General features: G+C 46.3%; 1 protein-coding gene across 4 annotated transcripts in view; it reads right to left on the reverse strand.

The window, feature by feature from the left end:
- Positions 1–205: 205 nt before the first annotated feature.
- The window catches only part of LOC147620602 (uncharacterized), a 31,724-nt gene continuing 9,339 nt past the window's right edge, over positions 206–22,590 (reverse strand). Inside the window, exons 3-5 of one of the 4 annotated variants that reach the window (XM_086824842.1) lie at positions 4,983–5,042; positions 4,775–4,867; positions 206–559 (exon numbers count right to left, since the gene is read on the reverse strand). In XM_086824842.1, coding sequence (XP_086680968.1) covers positions 551–559; positions 4,775–4,867; positions 4,983–5,042 — 162 coding nt within the window. In that variant the 3' untranslated portion in view covers positions 206–550. Of the gene's footprint in view, positions 560–2,811; positions 3,056–4,774; positions 4,868–4,968; positions 5,043–22,590 lie in introns of those variants that run through there. The other 3 variants (XM_086824839.1, XM_086824840.1, XM_086824841.1) reach the window with 3 other exon arrangements.

Genomic DNA, 22,590 nt, shown 5'->3' on the forward strand with positions numbered 1-22,590 from the left:
AATAATGAAGCTTAAAGAAGACAAAAATACACTCCAAAGGGAAATTAAGACCAAACGAAGGAAGTGTGATAGCCATACTACACAAGGTACAAAAATGCAATCATAAAGAAGAAGCACCCAAAGAATTACATGCAAAAGACACATTAAAAATCACTACAAGTAGCCTGAAAGTTCAGCAAAAAATGTGTCAAGATTTAACAAAATCTGTACAAACAATTAATTATTTCAGTGCTTTATTCGGTCTGAAATCATCATCCCAATTCACTAGATTCAACCAAATTTAAAGCTACATTTCATGAATTTTTATACATAAGCTAATATATTTAATATACTCTCCTCAAGAATGTGCAGTGGCATGTGCATGCACAGATATTATTTATTATAATTATTCATGGTTTTTGCCCTGTGATTTACATCTAAGAATTCTCACATACACTCTCATCAAAAGACTTTGGAGAGGTTTCTTCTATTTTATGATCAGCTCGGCATCTGTCTAAACAGCTTGGTTCCATCAAACTCCTCTGAAGGCCCATCATTCACCTTTTTGCAATCAAACAATCTGTACAATCCAAAACAGTGTATGAATCAAATTATATGAAGGGCGAACAGTAAATGCTTGCAGCCTAGCTAAACATGCTTGGCTGTTCGAAAAAAATCAGCTTTACTTGGTTACTGTTTCATATTTGGCCTTCCATATTATAACTGGGCGGCCAACTAAGTTTCAAATTTCAGGTATCTTCAATGCTTGTGAATAGTTAAATACACAAGCATGTATGCGTTTGTGTAAGATCCTCCTCTATAAATGCTTGAAAACTGTTCCATGTCCTAGATGAACACAAGGCTGGTGCTCCTTCACTCTTGCCAATTGCCACCTCATCCTGTTATGGGCTGTTTTGGCCGCCATGGACACTCTTCCACACACAAGCTTGGAGCAAGGTTTGCAAGACTATACAAAACTAAGATCACATCCTTGTATATGCTAAACTCTACACTAGAGTAATAGTGTTTGCAGAAGAACTTAAATCTAAGGTGCCATGAAGGAACTAGTACTCTAATTAATGTTGAAAATTATGCAATAGACTCTTATGCGTAAATTCTTCTGCATAACTCCATGTCACATGCACTCTGCACTGTAGTGCATGGTGACAAGATGGCTCATCATCATCAGTGCAACATTGTACAGTATTAGCACCCTTTAGGATGATATTTGTCGTACGCCGTGACCCCATTGTAATCCTCAATCCAAGATATGTCAGGCACGAGCTACGTAGGTCATTCCTCAGCCATAGTGAGTCAGTCAATCTGTCAAGTCCCTTAACCCACTTGAAGAGATTCATTCATGCATGTAGAGTCAGTAGAAGCATTAGGGTTTGCATCAGCTCATGGTTGCATTTTGCATATCATCCATCCCATAGGCACATAAGACCAGATAAAACACGGCAGAAGTATCAAAATATTACTCATTATTATTCCAATATTATTCCCATATTTTATAGCATTTAACTAACATTTTTACCATATTTATCCATTTAGACAAGACACGATGCAGTCGGCCAGCTCTGTAGCCAGTCGACCAACTCAAAAGTGCATATCACTGAAATTAGGGTTTTCAGCAAAAAGACCAGAAATTACAGCAAAAAGGAGAGCTGTTTTGCTGAATTTCAGTCATTGGGAGTGAGTAGGAGAGTGATTAGCACTTGGAAACACTCTTGGAAGCTTGGAAAACACCCTAGCAAGTTAGGTATGGCTATGGAGAGCTTGGAAATGGAGAGAAATGGTGAAAAAACAGAGTTTTCAACCTCCAAAAATCTTCATGAAGAGAAAACACGAATTTTCTCATAATAAGTAAGTGAATTGGGTGGGGTCCTATCAGGTGAAGGGACATGGGGAGATGCCCATTTATGAGTAGAAAGGGAGGATCAGGTCCTCGACATTGAGTCTTGTTCGCCTCGGGACTTCAGTGAGTGTGAATTTGGAAGCGGTCATAATTTATAAGTGCTTTTGGGCACCCAAAGTTTAATGAAGTGGGAACGCACTCACTTATAAATACTGGCCAAGTCCTAAGGGCTATTTGAGCCTAGATTGGGTAATACTTACCACCTGTTCACATGCCACACAACCATGTCAGCAGACAGTTTCACACGCACGGTTCACGGACGGACGTCCCCTAGCCCGGAACTACACATAGGTCATGCATGCATGAAAACAGCATGCAATTTCATTTGCAGGCAAGCACATAAAGATGCTATGCAATGCAGCATTGACATGAGCAATTTCCGTTCATGAAACCATATAAGACCAAGCGTTTCCAGGCAAGTATATGCGATACCAGACCCAATGGAAAGCCAATCCTCCAGGCGTTTCCGGGCATGTACACAAAGGCACAAGTCCCAGCGGAAAGCCAAGTCCTCCAGATATTCCGGGCATGATAACGTCAAGTCCCAGCGGAATATCATATCCAACTATACAGCATGACACGTGTCAATCACATGCATAGGCACATTCCATAAGCCATGGACACCAATCCAATATGTACATAGTGTGAAAGCAAGAGTGAACCATTCGGGTGGCCAAATGGTGACAATCCCTCAAACCGCCCAAGAGATCCGTTCTTTCGTAGGTCTTTGTCAAGCCTACAGTACCCATGTTCACTAGTTTTCCAACCTTGAAGCACCTCTCACGGACTTGCTCAAGGGGGTAAAGACTCGTAGACAAAAAGTCTCAGTCACACAGGCAAGGCGCTTGATGCATTCCATGCACTCCAAAACGTTGTCTTAGAAGCACCTGTTTTGAAGTTAGCATTGGCCCTTCTAGCTCTACAGTGAATATGTATTTTATGAGAAGGTGCGTGGAGTTACAAAATATATAGTAGGGGTTCTGACTACCATCTTCTTTCAAACTTAAAATTGGATTTCCTTCCATACTCGTCTTCTTATTCTTCTACAAAATATATAGTAGGGGTTCTGACTACCATCTTCTTTCAAACTTAAAATTGGATTTCCTTCCATACGCGTCTTCTTATTCTTCTACTTTCTTGTTTTTTTTCATTGTGTACCTACAAAATCAAGTGACAAATTACAATATACACAGTAACAAAAAAAATAAGGGTCCTTTTCTTTGTTGAAATTACCTCTATTATAAACAGCCATCAGCATGCATCAAGCCCTGATTTGTAGTCAAGCAGAGAGAGAGAGAGAGAGAGAGAGAGAGAGAGAGAGAGAGAGCTTTTAATGGCTACAAAGGCCAGAAGGGCTATGAGAAAGTGGTACATGATGTATGCAATATATCCTAGAGCATCTTTGCGAGTCTCCTCTCTCTTAGTTAGTGTGATGACATCTGACTCGACCGAAGTGCATGTGACATTCTGCTCAGTATGCGACTCTGGGCACTAAAATGTCAATTTTCTGAATGCTCTTTTGGATTTGCACTCTGCCCAATTTTCAGGGAGGCTAACTTGAGCTAGGATTGGCGCCAGCATCATAAAGCTTGACCGCTAATGTCTCTTTTGGATCTGCCTAATTTTCAGGGAGGCTAACTTGGGCTAGGATTGGTGCCAGCCTCGAAAAGCAACCCCCCCCCCCCCCCCCCCCCACCCCAGGCGGGCCCCAACCTTGATTATTTCAGCAGAAGAGGTGGCCACTTGAGCCCTCTCCACCCACCATGTTCTTTAGCAGCCCTCTCTCTCTCATGTTTTTAACATTCAGCCCCACAACCATCATTCTCTTCCCATAAGTCTCCAGCATCAAAAGATCATCCTCTCAACCTAAGGCAGTTTTTCACCACCTTTCAATCTACCACACTTACATCCTGATGAGAAGCTACAGCCTTTACCACAAATTGTGATAGAGAGCTGTTGTAGCGATATCTTCATCAATATTTTGAGTTGGAGAAAAAGGGTTTCATGCACAGCCAAACATAAGGAGCCAATCCCATGATAAAGATATTATTAGACTGGTGAAGCTACAGCCTTTACCATGAATTGTTATAGAAAGCTGCTGTAGCGATATCTTCATCAACATTTTGAGTTGGAGGAAAAGGGTTTCATGCACGGCCAAACATAAGGAGCCAATTCCATGATAAAGATATCATTAGACTGGTGAAGCTACAGCCTTTACCATGAATTGTTATAGAGAGCTTCTGTAGTGATATCTTCATCAACATTTTGAGTTGGAGAAAAAGGGTTTCATGCACGGCCAAACATAAGGAGCCAATCCCATGATAAAGATATCATTAGACTGGTGAATTTCTTTTTTCCACAAAAATGAAAAACATGGAAACCAGTTACCATTTGCAAATCTTTAAAAAACTCTCCCTTATATGCTGACATGTGTATTTCTCAAAACGAATGATTTAGGCAATTCTTAAAAAAATTTGTCCATTTTATTCTCTTTTGAAATAGCCCAAATCTTTTTAGAAGATCTCGCTCTCTATCTCCTACATATCACAATACACGCATACTCTAGCTTCATGCCTGCCCTACCCTACTCCAGCCTCAAGTCAAAGATGGTGTGACATAGCGTGAACCAAATCGATTTATTCTTGCCATTGATGTGTGTGTCTACTTGGATGGTGCCTCTTTCATCTTGCAAAGATAATTTATAGTTGGGATTGCACGGGCAAGTCCAATCATCACTCTTTGTTTGATCTTTCAAACCACGCCCGGACAAAAAGAATTGACCGTAACAAACTCACCCCCATGTAAGCACATGAACCTAAGAGAATATGCAGAGACATTGTCTATAAAGGGAGAGAAAGGGAAGGTCAAATCTCATACCTTGAATGACTCTCTCTTAAAAGTACAATGTATATTGGATCCTGTGGTGAGAGCTGGAAGAGCTTCAATGTAATGTACCAGCAAGTTGCCATGCTGCACAAAAGTTATACAAAGGAACCATATGTTAATAAAGCATTTCAAACGTAAGTACAACAACACAATAAAGGAAGGAGACAAAGGAATCCAAAAGCCACCTGCCAAAGCATACCAAGAGGACTGTCCAAATGAATGCACTAAACCATGATGATTCCTTGTACCACACCCAGACCTGGTACACAAACAGGAAAATATTATTCAAAAGTTTACTATGCCAAGCAAATATCAAGTACTGCTCCTTACAAATTCTGATAGAAACACTTAAGTGATTCACATTAGTTTCTTGTTTGAGCACACCACAATTTCACTTGATCAAGGGGCTATAACTGTTATGTGCCTTGCAAATAACTATGCTCCAATTTTTTTCACCACAAGTGCCTCAAGCAAGTTAAAAGAACAGTATAAATCAATATTCCCAAGTCACCCAAAGATATCACACGTAACACCTCAGGATCACCTAACACAAGGGGCTAGAATATGGTGGCCTGATGCTTTGATACCAATGTAACATGAGTGCGGAAGTGTGCTAGGATTGATGCTAATTAACACTGATTAGTCTGATAATAAATGCTAACAATAATACCTAATCATTTATAACTGCAAGCACATATACAAGAGGCAAGATGGACCTTCATGGCCCACCTTGCAGCAGTAATGACAAGTCTTCTTGCCCTTGAACCTCCTGGTTGTGAAATCTTCATCTTCAATCTTTAGCTCTTGGTTACGACATTCCTTGTCCAAGCGTATAGCAACAAGAGTGTCAAAATCCATGAAAAGACTGCTAAGGCAGAACACCTTCACGGAGCCATCATATTTGGGATGAAGACTTCCCAACAGAATGGCCTTTGCATCGTCTTTGGGAACTGCTGCTTGTAGACCTGCAAGTTGATCTTATAAGAGGGCTGCCCTTAAGTGCCTTATCTCTTCCTGTTTGTCGCCGAGGCCATCAATAGTTTTCTCTCCGCCCAGGAGACCGGGGTCTAGGGACTACGTCTTCCCATCCGAGTGCAGGAGGAGCTACTTGATTGAGAGTTCGCAAATGACATGGCAGCATACCTGTCGCAGAATATCAACCCGTGAACAAGGAGTAGCATAGAATGGGGAAGAATTGATTAGTTCTTACAAGGCTACGCCTCCAATTTGCGGGACGAGGGGAACCTCCAGAGATTCGCCAAGGTGATTGAGATCTTTTGCTGTGCTTCCAGAGCGCAGATCAACTGGCACAATTCATGTGATTTTTGGGTTGGCTCATCGCCCACCCCGACTTCGCATCCAGTCTTAGTCACAAGAAATGTTTCTAGGTTTTGAAAGTTTCGAGGTTTCTAAGGAAAGCTTTCGCCCATCACTAAAAAAACCAGAGGTTTATTTGGGATTTTTATCAAAATTACCTGACAAGCTGGACAGAGCATATCATTGTACCACTCTTTAAGAGTGGGGACCCCATGGTACCAAGCAACTACAGGACGATCATGATTGGTCATTACTTGGCCAAATTATATGGCTCTATATTGGAGTCGGAGCTGAGCCGATGGGCAGAGAGGCATGGTCATCGAGCACATGGACAGGCTGGCTTCAGGAGAGGATTTACTACCTTGGATCACATACTGACACTTAGGGCACTTATTGAAGAGGGCAAGGCACAGAAGAGAAGTATATACTGCTGCTTTGTGGTCTTCCGCAAAGCCTTTGATACCGCACCACATGCCAGGCTTATGCACAGATTGCATGACATTGAGGTACCCGAGGATATGTAGTGGGGGATATATGCTTTGTATGAGTCTCTGACAGGCAGAGTCCGAGCTCCAAGCGGACTATCTGATAGGGTGACCAACACGATAGGGGTGAAGCAGGGATGTGAATCGTGATGAAAGCGAGGTGGTAGAAGGAGAAGAAGAAGAAGAGGGTAAAGGAGAGGAAGTGAAAGCTTTAAGTAGAAGAAGATGGCAAAGGGGAGAAAGTGAGAGGAGGAAGGAAGGAGAAGAAGAGGGGAAGGAAGGAAAGGAGAAGAGGAGGAGATGGCATGAGAAGAAGAGAGGACAAAAGGGAGGAGGTGAAACAAGGAGCACAAGAGGGAGAAAGGAGAGGAAGTGGAAAAAAAAGAAGAAGGGAGTTAAGGGGAGGAAGTGAAAGAAAAGAGAGGAGATGCCTGGCACTCCCTTTTTTACATATATTGCATGGTTGGGCCCTAGGATTCAGATGCCAAAGGTTGAGGGCACTCCAACAGCAGGACGACGCTGGCAGACCCAGGGCCTCCCACCACACTTTCTTTCAAATTTCTAGAAGCAGCTCTGGGATAGTTTTCGGTCATGGAAGATCACTTTCTTTAAGTGGCAGGTGTCAGAATGCACAGCGGAAATGAAGACAACTGCTGTGGAGAGCAAGACACAGATGAAAGAAAGAGAGAAGCTATGTAACTCTACTATATACACCACAGAAAATCCCGAAAATATACAGAATGGAGTGTGGGGACAAGGGGCCATTTTATATGGCCCCTGGCTACTGGTCGACCAGCCCATACACAGGCCGACAACAGCCTGACTGCTCACGACCAGCAACAACATCAGTCGGCCAGTATTAAGTCCAGTCGGCCAGTACTGAGGAAGTGGTCGGGTAGCACCAAAGCAGTCGGGCAGCTCTTGAAGGCAGCCGACCGCCCATACACACCTCCAGAAAAATAGGAAAAATATACGAAGAGTGACGAAAAATGGGAAGACACTAAAATGGGCGGGCACACCCACAACAGAGGCCCTAACATAGTGTACAGACAGGAGATGACTGCTAACACCCCCTCTCATCTCCTAGATGTGGAACCAACACCAGTGAGCTAGAGTGCCGCCGGAGCATAGCGTGAGGTAGAGACTTCGGGAAGAGGTTCGCCGCATTGTCCTCCATCGAACAATAAAGAAGCAAGATGTCACCAGCCAAGATCTTCTCACGAACAAAGTGATATTGTATCTCTATGTGCTTGGTCCGGGCATGGAAGACCGGGTTCCAAGCAATAGCGATATAGCTCTGGTTATCGCACTGGATGACCGTGGGCTCTTTCTGTGGAAACCCAATCTCGCCAAGCAACCTCCACAGCCACACAACCTCGCAAGCAGCGCCACAAGCAACCCGGTACTCTGCCTTTGTAGACGACAAGGCAATAGTGGGCTGCCTCTTACTGCTCCATGAAACAGCTCCCGAGCTGAGGGTAAAACTATAGCCTGATGTAGATCTCCTCGTGTCTGGATCTCCTCCCCAATGTGAGTCACTCCAACCTTGGAGTCGAACTCGGTCCTTCGTTTCACCTCCAGTGGCGTAGAAGAGTCCAAGATCCTTCATACCCTGCAAATACCGCAAGATCCGCAATACAAAAGAATGAGGGTCTATTTACAGGTGAGGGAGGCCCCTAACTCAGTCCAATTGAGTTCTAGAATTTTCCAGCACGTGATAGGCTTGCAGTTCTCCATCCCAAAGGCCTCAAGCAACTCATGTACATATCGCTACTAAGAGACAAAGAACCCCTTCTAGGTCTGCCAGATCTCCAATCCCAAGAAGAAGTGGAGTAAGCCTAAATCGGTCATCTCAAACTCCTTTGACAAGGCAGCCTTCGTCATTGCAATGTGCTCCACATGACCGCCAGTGAGAATGAGGTCATGCACATAAAGGATGATCAACGTGACCATGTTGCGTTCCCGAAAGAGAGAGGTTTAGATCTGTTGGGGTAAAGGCATTATGCCCACCCTTATAGTGTGTACAAGCCCATAAGTTTTATAGTACATAGTACACTTAGTATTTTTAATGTACTAAGTGCACTATGTGCACTAGAGCAAATATACATGTGTGATAGGGGAGTCACACACTCATATACTTTGTGAGTTGACTTATCCCCACATGTCTCTCTCTCTCTCTCTCCCTTCTTCTCTGTGTGTGTCTCCCACATGAAACCCTAACTGTTTCAGCTGAGCTTCTTAAGCTCCTTCAACTGGTATCACAGCTTGATCACCTCTGCAGTCCTGTCAGGTCAACAATTGTCCACCACTGCTCTCTGCTGTCAACTGCAGACGCTACAGCCACGTCAAATACCTAGTCACACCAGACGGCTGTAGTATAGGCTACAACACAGTTCATGGCCTCTGCCCAGTCGCCTTCTCTCGGTTGACCCCAACGCCTGCACACAACAGCGCTCCACCAAGGCTGTCTCCAATGCCCGCGACACACACGGCTGTTCACCGCACAGGCCACACCGTCGACAGCAGCTAACTCGACTGCTTAAACTGCGCCACAATACTGCAGTTTCAGACTGTCCATGATGGCGCACCTGTGCCCAACATCGATTTCCTGCAGCTGGCGACCTGTAGCCACACCACTCGACACCTGCTCGCCTTGCACGTGTTCCAACTGCCAGCAACCAGACGCTTGATCCAGATACTGTACCTGTAATCTTACAGCAGTTTTCAGACAACAGTACACAACAGTTTTTAGAGCTCCACAACTGACAACACCAGCCCAAGAGTTGCTCACACAGCAGCATCCGTACCTGCACAGCAGCAGCAGCATCAGCACACGAGTCAGCAAATACGACGCCCCCCTTCCTGCAACAGAAATCAAGAAATTGAGTCTGCAAATCGCAAGAAATCAAAAATTTCAGAGGTATTTGCTTCAATTTTGGGATTTGCATGTCCATTATCATCAATTGAGCAGGTACGGTCCTAATGGCTCAGATTTGAGCACAATTGGTAACATTGGGTGACATTGGTCACATTCCGGGTCAATTGGCAGGAAATTGGGTGTTAACATTTGGGACTTTTGATGTAATTGTGCCATTGGGCACTCATACATGCTGTATGATGTGAGCAATCTCACATTCGGGGCTAAATTGCAAGAAATTGGAGTGCAAATCAAAGGGCTTTTGTGCCAATTGGGTTGATTTGCATGCAGGCACTGGCATTTGATGCTTTGGGCAATGTGTTGATGCCTGTCAAGCACTCAATGTGCCATTAAATCAAGGGACTTTTATGTATTGGATGTATATGTGGCCAGGGGGAAGCATTGTGAAGACTCTGGATGCCTTCATGTGCATTAATGTACCACTCATGATCAGAAATTGATGTTGAATCAAGGGGCTTTTCAAGATTCTGTGCTTGTTGAGCTTGGCAAAGCAGCAGGGAAGACTTTTATGCCTTAAACCCTCAGTAATCCACTTGCAGTCAAGGGGCTTTTGCCCAATTTCTGTCCGGGACTGTTGTATGCAGTGGTGGGGACTGTCAAGGTCTCATTCTTCACTCATTTGGACAGCCAGGAGAGCATTTATTGCTACTGTACTTGCCGGTACAAATTTGGTACATCATTGGTGAGCACTTAGTACTGTTGTACAGTATTTTGGAAGGGGAACAGAGCACATCTAAGGTGCTGTCATAAATCTGCAGCGACCAGATTTTGGTGATTTTATCACATTCAGTGGGAAGAGATTTGCATTCGTGCTTCCGCAGTGGGAGATAAACTTTGGGAGAACAACTGTGAGCACTTTGTGTGCTTTAGTGCAGTGTTTGCACATCTTGCAGGGAGTCAGGTATTGACTGTGTCAAAGGTTGCATATTGCTATGGCAACCACAGGTGAGAGCTCTTCATTGCTTCACATCAAGAAGCTTGAAGGCTCACATAATTATGACATTTGGCAAACCCAGTGCTATAATGTGTTGCTCCAAAAGAAGCAGCACAAGCCTATCAAAGAAAGGGGTGTAATGCCCGCTTCTCTTACTGCTGAAGAATGGGAAGATATGGATGAGCTGGCAAGATCCACCATCATGTTGTCTGTGTTAGACTCTTTACTTTTCAGCATACGTGAAGAGAAGACAGCTTGGGGAATGTGGCAAAGATTGCAAGACTTGTATGCCCAGCAAAGTGCCTCAAGCAAAGTGCCTCAAGCAAAGTGTATTGGTTGAAGAAACTCATAGGTCTTCAAATGAAGGAAGGGGCGTCTATGACAACCCACCTAAATGAGTTTAATGGTGTTGTCAGCCAGGTCATCAATCAAAAGTTGGCAATGGACGATGAGTTCAAAGCCACCTTTCTCTTATGCACTTTGCCAGAGAGTTGGGACACATTCAGGACAGCCACTAGCAATTCAAATGCTATGCTGTCATATGCAGATGTGGAGGGTGCTCTCCTTCAAGAGGAGATGAACAGGAAGAACAACTCTGTTGGAAAGTCCAATGCAATGAATGCACGTGGGAGATCCCAGCAAAGGGGTAAAAGCCAAGAACGGGGAAGGAGCAAGTCCCGCTCCAAAAAGGACTTGGAATGCCATTATTGTGGCAAGAAGGGACATTTCAAAAAGCAATGCTACAAATGGAAGAATGATCAAAAGGAAAAGGGCAAAGGAAAAGACAAAGACAAAGATGAAGCCAAAGATGCAAAGCCAAAGGGCAAAAGTGGAGTCAAGATTGAAGAAGTCAATGTGTCACATGCAGGTGACAGTGAGGATGAAGTCATACTGCTGGCAATGAAGGAGTAGTTTATTTGGGTGACAACCATGCATGCCAGATTCTTGGCAGAGGTGATGTGATGCTGATTATGTTACCACATTTGGTGGTGGAAAGTGGAAGATTAGTAAGGGCTCACTGGTTGTTGCCAGAGGCTCTAAGGTGGACACTCTTTACTTCATGCATGCTAATGTTTGTCACCATGCTAATGTAAATGCAACCGAACTGCTGAAAACCTCTGTGGCATAGTCGGTTGGGACACATGAGTGTCAAAGGAATGGAGCAATTGTCTCGTTTTGGTTACTTGCCTTCTCTAAAGTTCTCAAGTTTTCAGTTTTGTGAGCATTGTATATACGGCAGGCAACTCCAGTGCCCCCACAAGAAAGCTCTTGGACAGAAAGATGCTCAGTTAGAGCTTGTGCATACAGATGTATGTGAGATGCCTCAGCTTTCTTTGGGAGGGGCAAAATATTTTGTGTCTTTTATTGATGATGCCACACGCAAAGTGTGGGCTTATCCTCTTCGTTTGAAGAGTGATACATTCTCAGTGTTTGAGAAGTTTGTTGCTCATGTTGAGAATCAAACTGGCAAAACACTGAAGGCTTTGCGTTCCGACAATGGTGGAGAGTATATTGCCAAACAGTTTCAAGACTTTTGTGATGCTAAAGGCATCAAGGGGGAGCTCTTTGCTCCTTATGATCCTCCACAAAACGGGACAGTAGAGAGGATGAACAGGACCATTCAAGAGAAGGTCCGTTCTATGTTGTCACATGCTGCGTTACCTCATGGTTTTTGGGCTAAAGCTGTTATGACAGTCGTTCATCTTATAAACAGATGGATTCTCTGCACAAAAATGGAACATAGGAGTTGGTGCATTTGCCTACAAGCAAGAAGGTTTTGCCATGCAAGTGGGTTTATAGGCTCAAAGTTGCACCTGATGCAAAGCCAAGATACAAAGCCAGGTTAGTGACTAAGGGCTTCAAGCACGAATATGGTGTGGACTTTGATGAGATCTTCTCTCCAATGGTCAAAATGACCACACTTAGAGCTGTATTAGCTTTGGTTGCTCATGATGATCTGGATTTGATTCAGATGGATGTGAAGACTGCTTTTCTTCACGGTGATCTCCATGAGGAGATATATATGCAACAGCCAGAGGGTTATGCAGTAAATGGAAAGAAGAAGCTTGTATGCAAGCTGAAAAAGAGTCTTTATGGGCTCAAACAGGCACCAAGGGAATGGTATCATAAATCTGATACATTCATGAAATCCCAATATTTCAGGAGGAGTGACATAGATCACTGCTTATACACCAAGAAAGCTTTGGATGGCAGTCTATTTATCCTCATCTTGTATGTTGATGATATGTTGATTGCCGGGAAATCTTGTAAAGAGATGGATGCCTTGAAGAAGAGGCTGCATCAGACCTTTGATATGAAGGATTTGGGTGATGCAAATCACATTTTGGGTATGCGAATACTTCGGGACAGAAATCAGCATGTGTTGTATTTGTCTCAGAAGGAATACATTGGCAAAGTTTTGCACAGGTTCAATATGGAGGGGGGGAAGAAGACTAGTACTCCTTTGCCTCCATATGTGAAACTCAATGCTATGGACAGCCCACAGTCGGATAGTGACAGGGCTGATATGGCCAAGATTCGGTATGCTTCAGCTTGTGGCAGTCTCATGTATGCCATGGTTGCTACCAGGCCGGACATTGCATTTGCAGTGGAAGTGGTTACTAGATACATGGCCAACCCTGGCAAGAAGCATTGGGAAGCAGTGAAAGGTGTCATGAGATACCTGAAGGGCACACAAGATATGTGCATTTGCTTTGGCAAACAAGATGCATTAGTGCATGGTTACACGGATTCGGATTATGCCGGTCATCCAAATAACCGGAAGTCTACTACCGGTTATGTGTTTACATTCACAGGAGGTGCTGTGTCATGGATATCCAGGATGCAGAAGTGCACTGCCTTATCTACTACAGAGGCCGAGTATATTGCAGCCACAGAGGCTTGCAAGGAGGCATTATGGCTATCTCGGTTAGTGGTTGATTTGGGTTATACAGGGGATATTCCATTGTTGCATTGTGACAGTCAGAGTGCCATCCAGTTGGCAAAGAACCCTGTCTTTCATGCAAAGACGAAGCATGTGGATGTGAAGTATCACTTCATCAGAGAGGTGATAGAGCAAATATACATGTGTGATAGGGGAGTCACACACTCATATACTTTGTGAGTTGACTTATCCCCACATGTCTCTCTCTCTCTCTCTCCCTTCTTCTCTGTGTGTGTCTCCCACATGAAACCCTAACTGTTTCAGCTGAGCTTCTTAAGCTCCTTCAACAAGACAAGCTGAGTTGTTGGGATAAGCCCAACTTGTGGCAAGGCTTGCATAAATTGGCTAGACCGGGGGTCCCTAACGCCTTAAGGTTTTGGGGTCTAGATGGCTAGCCAGTTTGTGTAACCTTGCAGTTAAGCGCGCTTGCGCTAGAACAGCACTGGGATGGGTGACCTCCCGGGAAGTTTTGAAATCCAATCCGTAGAAAGAAGGAATCAATCTTCTGATTCCAAGCCCTGGGAGCCTGCTTAAGACCATACAAGGCCTTCTGCAACCTGTAAACCATCCCCTTTGATCCAATAACCTCAAAGCCTGGAGGCTACTCACCATACACCTCCTCCTGCAGGTCACCATTAAGGAACGTAGATTTCACATCCATCTGAAATACGGGCCACCCCTGAGAAGAAGCAAGGGGGCAAGAACGGTCCGAATCATGGTCATCCTCGCTGTCGGTGCAAAGGTATCCTCATAGTTGATGCCAGGCCGTTGAGCATAACCCTTAGCCACAAGTCTGGCTTTGTGTTTGTCCACCGACCCATCTGACGTATACTTGGTCTTAAAGACCCACTTGACTGTCAAAATACGCAGCGGAAATGATAACCAAACTTGAGACCACAAGAGCAAGTAGAGTGCAGAAAATAGACACCACAAGAGAAGGAGAGAGATAGGCGTATAACTCTCCTCTATACACAAGATCCCGAGAAATAACTGAATGAGTACAATGTGGGGCAATGGGGCCTATTTATATGGCCCCATCGTGCAGTCGGCCAGCACTAGTGGCCCTCACAACTAGGCACATCCAGTCGGCCAGCAGAGAAAAATACCACGACCCCTCCTGATGAAGTCGGCTAGCTCCTAGTACACATGAGTGCAGTCGGCCAGCATCAGAGGCTCTTGCCAGCCTGTGGCAGCCACCCACATCATGGAAAAAATGGGAAAAAATGGGGAAAAAACACGAGTGAGGAAAAATGATAAAACGCCTATACAGGGCGGGCACGCCCACAACAGAGGCCCTCGTGTCTGATAAAGACAGGGGACGACTTCTAACACCCCCTCTCAGCTCCTGGCTGTGAAATCAACCCAAGGGAGCTGGAGTGCAACCTGAGCGTAGCCTGAGGTAGAGACTTCGTGAAGAGGTCCGCCGCATTGTCCTCCGTCGAACAATAAAGTAGCAAGATGTCACCAGCCAAGATCTTCTCACATACAAAGTGATACTGTATCTCTATGTGCTTGGTCCGGGAAAGGAAGACCGGGTTCCGAGCAATAGCTATACAACTCTGGTTATCGCACTGGTGGATGACTGTGGGCTCCTTCTGTGGAAACCCAATCTCACCTAGCAGCCTCCGCAACCCCACAACCTCGCAAGCAGCACCACAAGCAGCCCGGTACTCTGCCTCTGTCGAAGAAAGGGCAAAAGTTGGCTGCCTCTTACTGCTCCTAAGCCGAGGGTAAAATAACCTGAAGTAGATCTCCTCGTGTCTGGATCTCCTCCCCAATCTGAGTCACTCCAACCTTGGAGTCTGACTCCATCCCCTCCTGTGTAAAAGAGTCCTAGATCCTTCGTACTCTGTAGATACCGCAAGATCCGCAATCCTGCGTCCCAATGAGACTTCAATGGCGTCTGCATAAAAGAGCTCAACAGCCCCACGAAGAAGCTCAAGTCCAATCTGGTGTTCAGCAACCAGATCAATGAACCAACCAACTTCCGATACTGCGAGGCATCAACTGGCTCACAAGGATCATTAACGGTTAACTTTGTGTTTGGGTCCATCGGCGAAGTAATAGGCTTGCAGTTCTCCATCCCAAAGGCCTCAAGCAACTCATGAACATACCGCTGCTGAGAGACAAAAAACCCCCTCCGGGCCAACCAGATCTCCAATCCCCAAAAGAAGTGGAGTAAGCCTAAGTCGGTCATCTCAAACTCCTTTGACAAGGCAGCCTTCGTCACACCAATGTGCTCCACATGACCGCCGGTGAGAATGAGATCATCCACATAAAGGATGATAATCGTAACCATGCCGCGTTCCCGAAAGAGATACAGGTTAGGATCTGCAACCTATCTCTGAAATCCAGTCCGAACAAAGAAGGAATCAATCTTCTGATTCCAAGCCCTGGGAGCCTGCTTAAGACCATACAAGGCCTTACGTCACCTGTAAACCATCCCTTCTGATCGTGGAACAACAAAGCCTAGAGGCTTCTCAACATACACCTCCTCCTGCAGGTCACCATTAAGGAACGCAAATTTTACATCCATTTAATACACGGGCCACCTCTAAGAAGAAGCAAGGGCAAGAACGGTCCGAATCGTGGACATCCATGCTGTCGGTGCAAAGGTATTCTCGTAGTCAATGCCTGGCCGCTGAGCATAACCTTTAGCCACAAGTCTGGCTTTGTGTTTGTCCACCGACCCATCTGACGCATATTTGGTCTTAAAGACCCATTTGACACCAATGACTGACTTTCGACGGCCTCAGTACCAACTCCCATGTGTTGTTCTTCTCGATGGCATCAAGTTCCACCTGCATGGCTTTCCTCCAAGTATCCTGTGAAAGGGCTTCCTTGACGGAAGTGGGCTCCTTGTCCCGCAAGATACGAGACATCAAAGCATAGTTTACCTGAAGAAGCTCCGCTGTATTGCTTTTGTCTCGGACTCTGTGTGATCTTCGAGGGCTGTCAACGAGGAGAGTGCAGAGAGCTTGTAGATACCATTCTCCACACCGCCTTCCCAAACAACCTAGCCAATCTCACGGTCCCATAGAGCAACTGAAAGCTCCTCAAATTCCACCCGAAAGCCAGTCTTGCATACTTCATGCACTGACAGAAGATGAAAACCCAGAGCAGGGACATAAAGAACACGGGAAGCATGCTTGCCCCCCTTGCCGTCGGGAATAATCTCCATCCGGCCCTCACTGTGTATCGGAATAGTGGAGTTGTCGCTAATAAAGATGCAACCTAACTGCCGTTTCAGATCCAAAAAGAAGTCACGGGACGGAGTCATGTGCCTGGAAGCACCACTGTCAAGAATCCATTCCCGGGTATCCTTCGCCGTGAAGCCAACTGCCTCCTCGCTCGAAGACGATGAAGCATCGGAGTCCATCATCTCTAAGTGCACAAATGCAGGAGTCTTTGCAGCTGAGGCTGAAGAATCAGCACTCTTCCCAGTCTGCTTAGGACACTTCCTCCAATAGTGGCCTTTCTCGCCACAATCATTGCAGGATCGTTCGGCCTTCAGCTTCTCTCGTTCTGAGTCGGGCTTCTTCTTAGAAGACTTCTACGGTGAAGCCTTCCCTTTGCCCTTGTTGTTATTCCGGCCTTTCGACCATTGGCCAGTTAAGGCCTCCGAACCTCCGCTGTGAGGAGGGTTCGTGAAACGTTCCTTCTGGTCCAAGACCATTGGCACAAGCTCCTCCCAGGTAATGGTGCTGAGCCTACCACTCGTAATCAAAGAGGAGTAGAAAGCAGAATACTGAGCAGGCAAGTGGGACAGCAAAGTAATGGCCATGTCTTCAGATGATATCTCCTTCCCAGCCTAGAGGACTTCTTGCTGAAGGGCCTGCAGCTTGTTAATGTACTCCCGCATCGTCGATGACTTTGCAGGGTTCATAACCCGCATCTGCACTTCCAAGGAGATCCTCTTCATGGGTGATACCCTGTTATAAAGAGAAGCCAAGTGCTGCCATATGCCTCTGGCCAGCGTCATGTGCTTTACGTGATTGATCACTTGTGGTGTGCAATTGAGGAAAATAAATAACCAGACCTTGGCGTTGACACGATCCCACATCTGTGCCTGTGCCTCTCGGTCCTTCTTCATCGACAGTAACTCCCCTTCCTCTGCTTCCGACCACGGAACCCCGATAACGATGAAATCAGCAAGGTCATATGACTCCAACACAGACTCCATCATCACCTTCCAGATGCCGTAATTGTTCCCGTCCAACTGACGGTCCACTGGGAACGTGGGGAGAGTCGGGATCTTCACATGCTTCTCAGCCATCTCTAACAAATCTGCCATCGCGGGGATGTAACTGAAAAGGGTGGGTGGGTGGGAAAAAAAAACTCTAAACCTGCAAGTGGCTGTCCAGCACTTTAGCCCACCCTCCTCTTGCAACTTCTCTTCCCAAACAGTCCAAACAATCCACCAATCAGCAACGTAACTATCCCCCTCTTGCTCAGAAAGCTCCCAAGATCTATCAAGAGCCTAGGGCTCTGATACCATGTCAAAGTACGCAGCAGAAATGATAACCAAACTTGAGACCACAAGAGCAAGTAGAGTGCAGAAAATAGACACCACAAGAGAAGGAGAGAGATAGGCGTATAACTCTTCTCTATACACAAGATCCCGAGAAATAACTGAATGAGTACAATGTGGGGCAATGGGGCCTATTTATATGGCCCCATCATGCAGTCGGCCAGCACTAGTGGCCCTCACGACTCGGCACATCCAGTCGGCCCAGCAGAGAAAAATACCACGACCCCTCCTGATGAAGTCGGCCAGCTCCTGGTACACATGAGTGCAGTCGGCCAGCATCAGAGGCTCCTGCCAGCCTGTGGCAGCCACCCACATCATGGAAAAAATGGGAAAAAATGGGGAAAAAATACGGGGAGTGAGGAAAAACGATAAAACACCTATACAAGGCAGGCACACCCACAACAGAGGCCCTGACAGGACATGACTTCTAACATGACACCAACAGCCTCGGAACCAACTCCCAAGTTTTATTCTTCTCTATGGCATCCAGTTCCACCTGCATGGCTTTCCTCCAAGTATCCTGTGCAAGGTGACGGAAGTGGGCTCTTTGTCCCGCATGATACCAGACATCAAAGCATAGTTTACTTGTAAAAGCTCCGCTGAATGACTTTCGTCACGAACTCTATGCGATCTTCGAGGTCCGTCCTCTGTGGTCCATTCGGAGGGAAGCTCTGTAACACCCGACTCCCGAAGGGTGTCTACCAACCACCTGGGTACTCAAACAGAACACGGAGCCTCCACGGGGGCTCATCTCCAGCTGCGGGTTCAACCTCCTCAACTGACTAAGGCTGTCCAGCTAGAACAATCGACTGGGAATCATCTGGGTCTCCAAGGAGTGGCAGCTCATCAACAACGGAAATTGGAACATGCTCATCAAAAACCACATCTCTGCTGACGACGACCTCGTTCCTCTCTGGATCATACAACTTGTATTCCTTGGAAAGAGAGTTTTATCCCACAAAAACAAGCTTTTGGGACGTTGAGTCAAGCTTTCCCCTCTGCTTCTTTGGAATGTGAACATATGCATCACTCCCAAACACACGGAAATGGTTTCCTCCCAAAATACGCCTCAAAGGGAGTCATGTTCGGTACTGAAGTCGTCGAGAACGGTTGAGGATATGGACAACCGTAGCCACAGCCACTCCCCAAAGTGCACGAGGAAGATCACGATGCTCCAGCATCGTCCTCGCCATCTCCATCACACTCCTGTTCTTACACTCAACTACTCCATTCTTTGAAGGCGAACCTATATTGGCCAGCTCTAGGGTTCAATGTCACCAATTGGCCGACCATTTGGTCCATCTCCACTTTTGTGTCTAGTTCACTTGAGGCCAGGCCGGTGTCTCATCGGATGGTGTCGTATGGACGGGAGCTAGACTGGTGCCACCCATGTATGACCTGGACTGTGTTCTATCCATGGGATTGTCACGCCATGGAAGAGCCAACATTTGTGCCGTGTCTTGCCTATGGGACTGTCACTCCATAGGGAGGCTCGTGCCTAGAACTGTGTTTTACCTATGGGACTGTCACTCCATAGGAAGACCAGGATTTATGTTTTATGTCGTGCCATTTTTGTGCCCGACAGATATTTTGTACTTGTTCCATGAACGGGAGATATGTCCATGAAACTATTTGCACATGCACTCATGTTTTGCATGTTTGAAATTGTTTTCACATGACTTGTATTTTTGTGTTTGCCTACTTGACGTGCCACTTACTGAGCTGGGACGCCTGCCAGTGAGTCCTAAAGTTTGCTCTGTCTTCTGACGAGTTTTGTTGCATGTGAACAGGTGGTAAGTGTATTGCACTTGTTGGTTTAATAGTTTTATTTCTAACCTTTCATTTTATAAGGTTGTAAGTTCACATTCATTTAAAAGTGGGCACCCACATATGGGCCAAGGTGGGGAGCCACACTTAGTCCCTTAAGTGTGTGGGGGTGGATGCATGGCCACCTACCCACACCACACCAAGAAACTGGCCGCCCCCATGCAACCTTGGGGAGTCGGCCAGTTGTGGTCGTGTAACTTCCCCTCCAACACCTACAAAGAGGCGACCACCCTTCTCTCTCAGACGTTTTTGGTGCGCCTCCTTCACTTCAGGCTGCGCCACCTTCACCCCTTCTACAGTCGGCTGCGCATGCTCTCTAGCTGGTGGCTGTTTCCTTCCATCGGCGCATGCTCCTCCACGCCTCTTCCTCTTCAGGCTGCAGCCAGACGGCTGTGCACTGCAGCCAGACGGCTACTGTAACTACAGTTGACGGCTACGTTGATTCTCCAGCAGGCTGCCTTCTCTTCGCCAGGCAACTTTAACGGCGGCTGTGCTCTGCATACAGGCGGCTCCATCTCCAGCAGGCTGTGCTCCACCTCCAGCAGGCTGCGCTCCATCTCCAGCAGGCTGCGCATGCTCCACCTCCAGCAGGCGGCTGTCATCTCCAGCACGCTGCGCTCCATCTCCACAGCAGGCGGCTGTGTCCTGCACAGCAGGCGGCTGTGTCCTGCACAGCAGGCGGCTGTGCTCCTCTGCAGGCAGTTACACCTTCCCTCCATAGGCGGTTACACGTGGCTTTGCACCTCCTAGGTGGCTACACCTTCAACACAGGCAGCTCTTCCTCCTCCTCCTCAACAAGCTGCTGCGCCCTCGTGTCCACCACTAGTAGCTGCACACAGACACCTCGGGTATTGGTCTTCCATCTGCGAGCTACAAGTAAGTGAATTCAGATTTAAGTAAAGAACTTTGTTGTAAATCTGATAAAGAATTCTCTCTACGGCTAACACCCGTTCGGTGCCGGGTAGTCCAAGCTTTTGGAGAACCACGGTCCAAAGGTGCCGAGATCGGGAGAGCCAGGCGTAAGTACGGGAGCGCTTGTTTGTGCGTGGTCCTGGAACACCAGTGGGGCGCTCTCCGCGGATTCCAGTGAAGGCACAGGACCGTAGAGACTGGACCACTCCGGTGGTCGCTCTCCTTCGAACATCTACTTCGAGCCTCTTGTTTGGTACTGTATTCATTTGTACATGGACATCATTTGGTTCATTGAACCCATGGAGCATTGTATTTGTTAAATACTCCCAATAATATATCATATATTGAGGGGGGGGTCGGCCCGTTCCGGCCCCCGTGCTGGTGTCCATCTATCAACATTTCATTTCATTTCAATTTTCAGTTGTTATTAAGTTGTCCATTTCAAATTGTGATATTAAGTTGTGCTATTACGCGTGTGGGTGTCCAACGGAGTCTATTCCCACTTGACGGGATCGGTTTCATTGGTATCAGAGCACGGTTGTTTCCCTCTTCCTAGTAGGGAAACGAAGCTAAGCACACTTAACACAATGGACAGCCAAGGCAACCCTTTGGAAGTGCCTAATTCGAGGGGCCCATCAAGTGCCTCACGTGGTTCTGATGCTCTACAAGGAAGGCACAAGCCCCTTGAAAGGGTAAATGATAGTGATTCAAAGGGACAACTGTCTCGAGGAAAGACAGTCATGAAAGATGAAGAGCCTGATGCAATGAGGGCTGAAATGGAGCATATGAGAAAGCTTCTGCAGGCACAAGAGCAAGAGCAAGAGCTGAAATTTTTGCATGAAGATCCCCATGTGCAAAGTGCCATTGAAGCAAGGAAAGCCAATGCAATGGTAGATGTGACTTTTGAGTCCATGGCACGGGAAGTGGGCAAGAAGCCAAGGGAGTTGGCACTTTCCTACCTCCTCCGCAAAGGTGACATCAAAGAGGAGGAAGACGGAGAGCTGAAATTCAGAAATCCACCTCGCTTGAAGCATGGAGATCCCGCATCTCAAAGGTTGAGGTCATTTATGCAAAAGGCAGAGGTGACAGTCACCTCTCGTCATGCATCTTCTCCACAAGGCACAAAGCCTGACAGGTATATGTATGCTAGTGCTCATGGAGGGCATGAAGGTCACATGCATTCAAGACATGTATCCCATGGTAGGGGTGACACGTCTGCCACTAGAAGAGCTTTGCCTTCTGAGTTGTCTCATGAAGCGACATTGCCTTATGCAGGAAAGTCACATGCATCTGATTCTCAACTTCGTGGAGCACATGCCACCGTGCTTCATGAAACTTCCATGATGGTCCATGAAGCCCATGCAGATAGGGCTGCCCCGTTGAATAAGGGGAAAAGAAAAAGAGAGGACCATGAACCTCATGCCAGAAAGCTCAAGGAGTTTAAAGCAGGTGACAAGTCCGTTAAGTTTGATGTTTTTCATGGAGAGCATGATGCTTCCAAAGTGTTAGCATTTGTGGCACAGTTTGACATTGCTTTTAGCGATGAGGACTTCACTGAGAAGTCTTAAGTACGCCATGATAGGATTCTTTTGAAGGGGACCGCTGCTCATTGGTGGATCACTGAAAAGTTCACCAAGGACCCCATTTGCACCTGGAAGGAGTTTAAGGACAGATTCTATGCTCAGTTTTTGCCACCAAATGCGGAGCAAACTCTCACCCAAAAGTGGGATAGACTTAAGCAAAGAGATAATGAAAGTGTGCAACAGTATGTCAACAAGTTTTGGAAAGTGTTGCTGGAGGTAACTCCTTTTATGCAAATCACTGAGGATGAAAGAAAGAGGAAGTTTCGCTCCGGATTGCAACCAACTTATCGTTCGGGCATTGAATTGCACCCGAAACATACTTTGCAACAGCTCACA

Source organism: Cibotium barometz, chromosome 31, assembly GCF_041138505.1.
Source record: "Cibotium barometz isolate CiBa-2024 chromosome 31, ASM4113850v1, whole genome shotgun sequence".
Taxonomy (NCBI): Eukaryota; Viridiplantae; Streptophyta; class Polypodiopsida; order Cyatheales; family Cibotiaceae; genus Cibotium; species Cibotium barometz.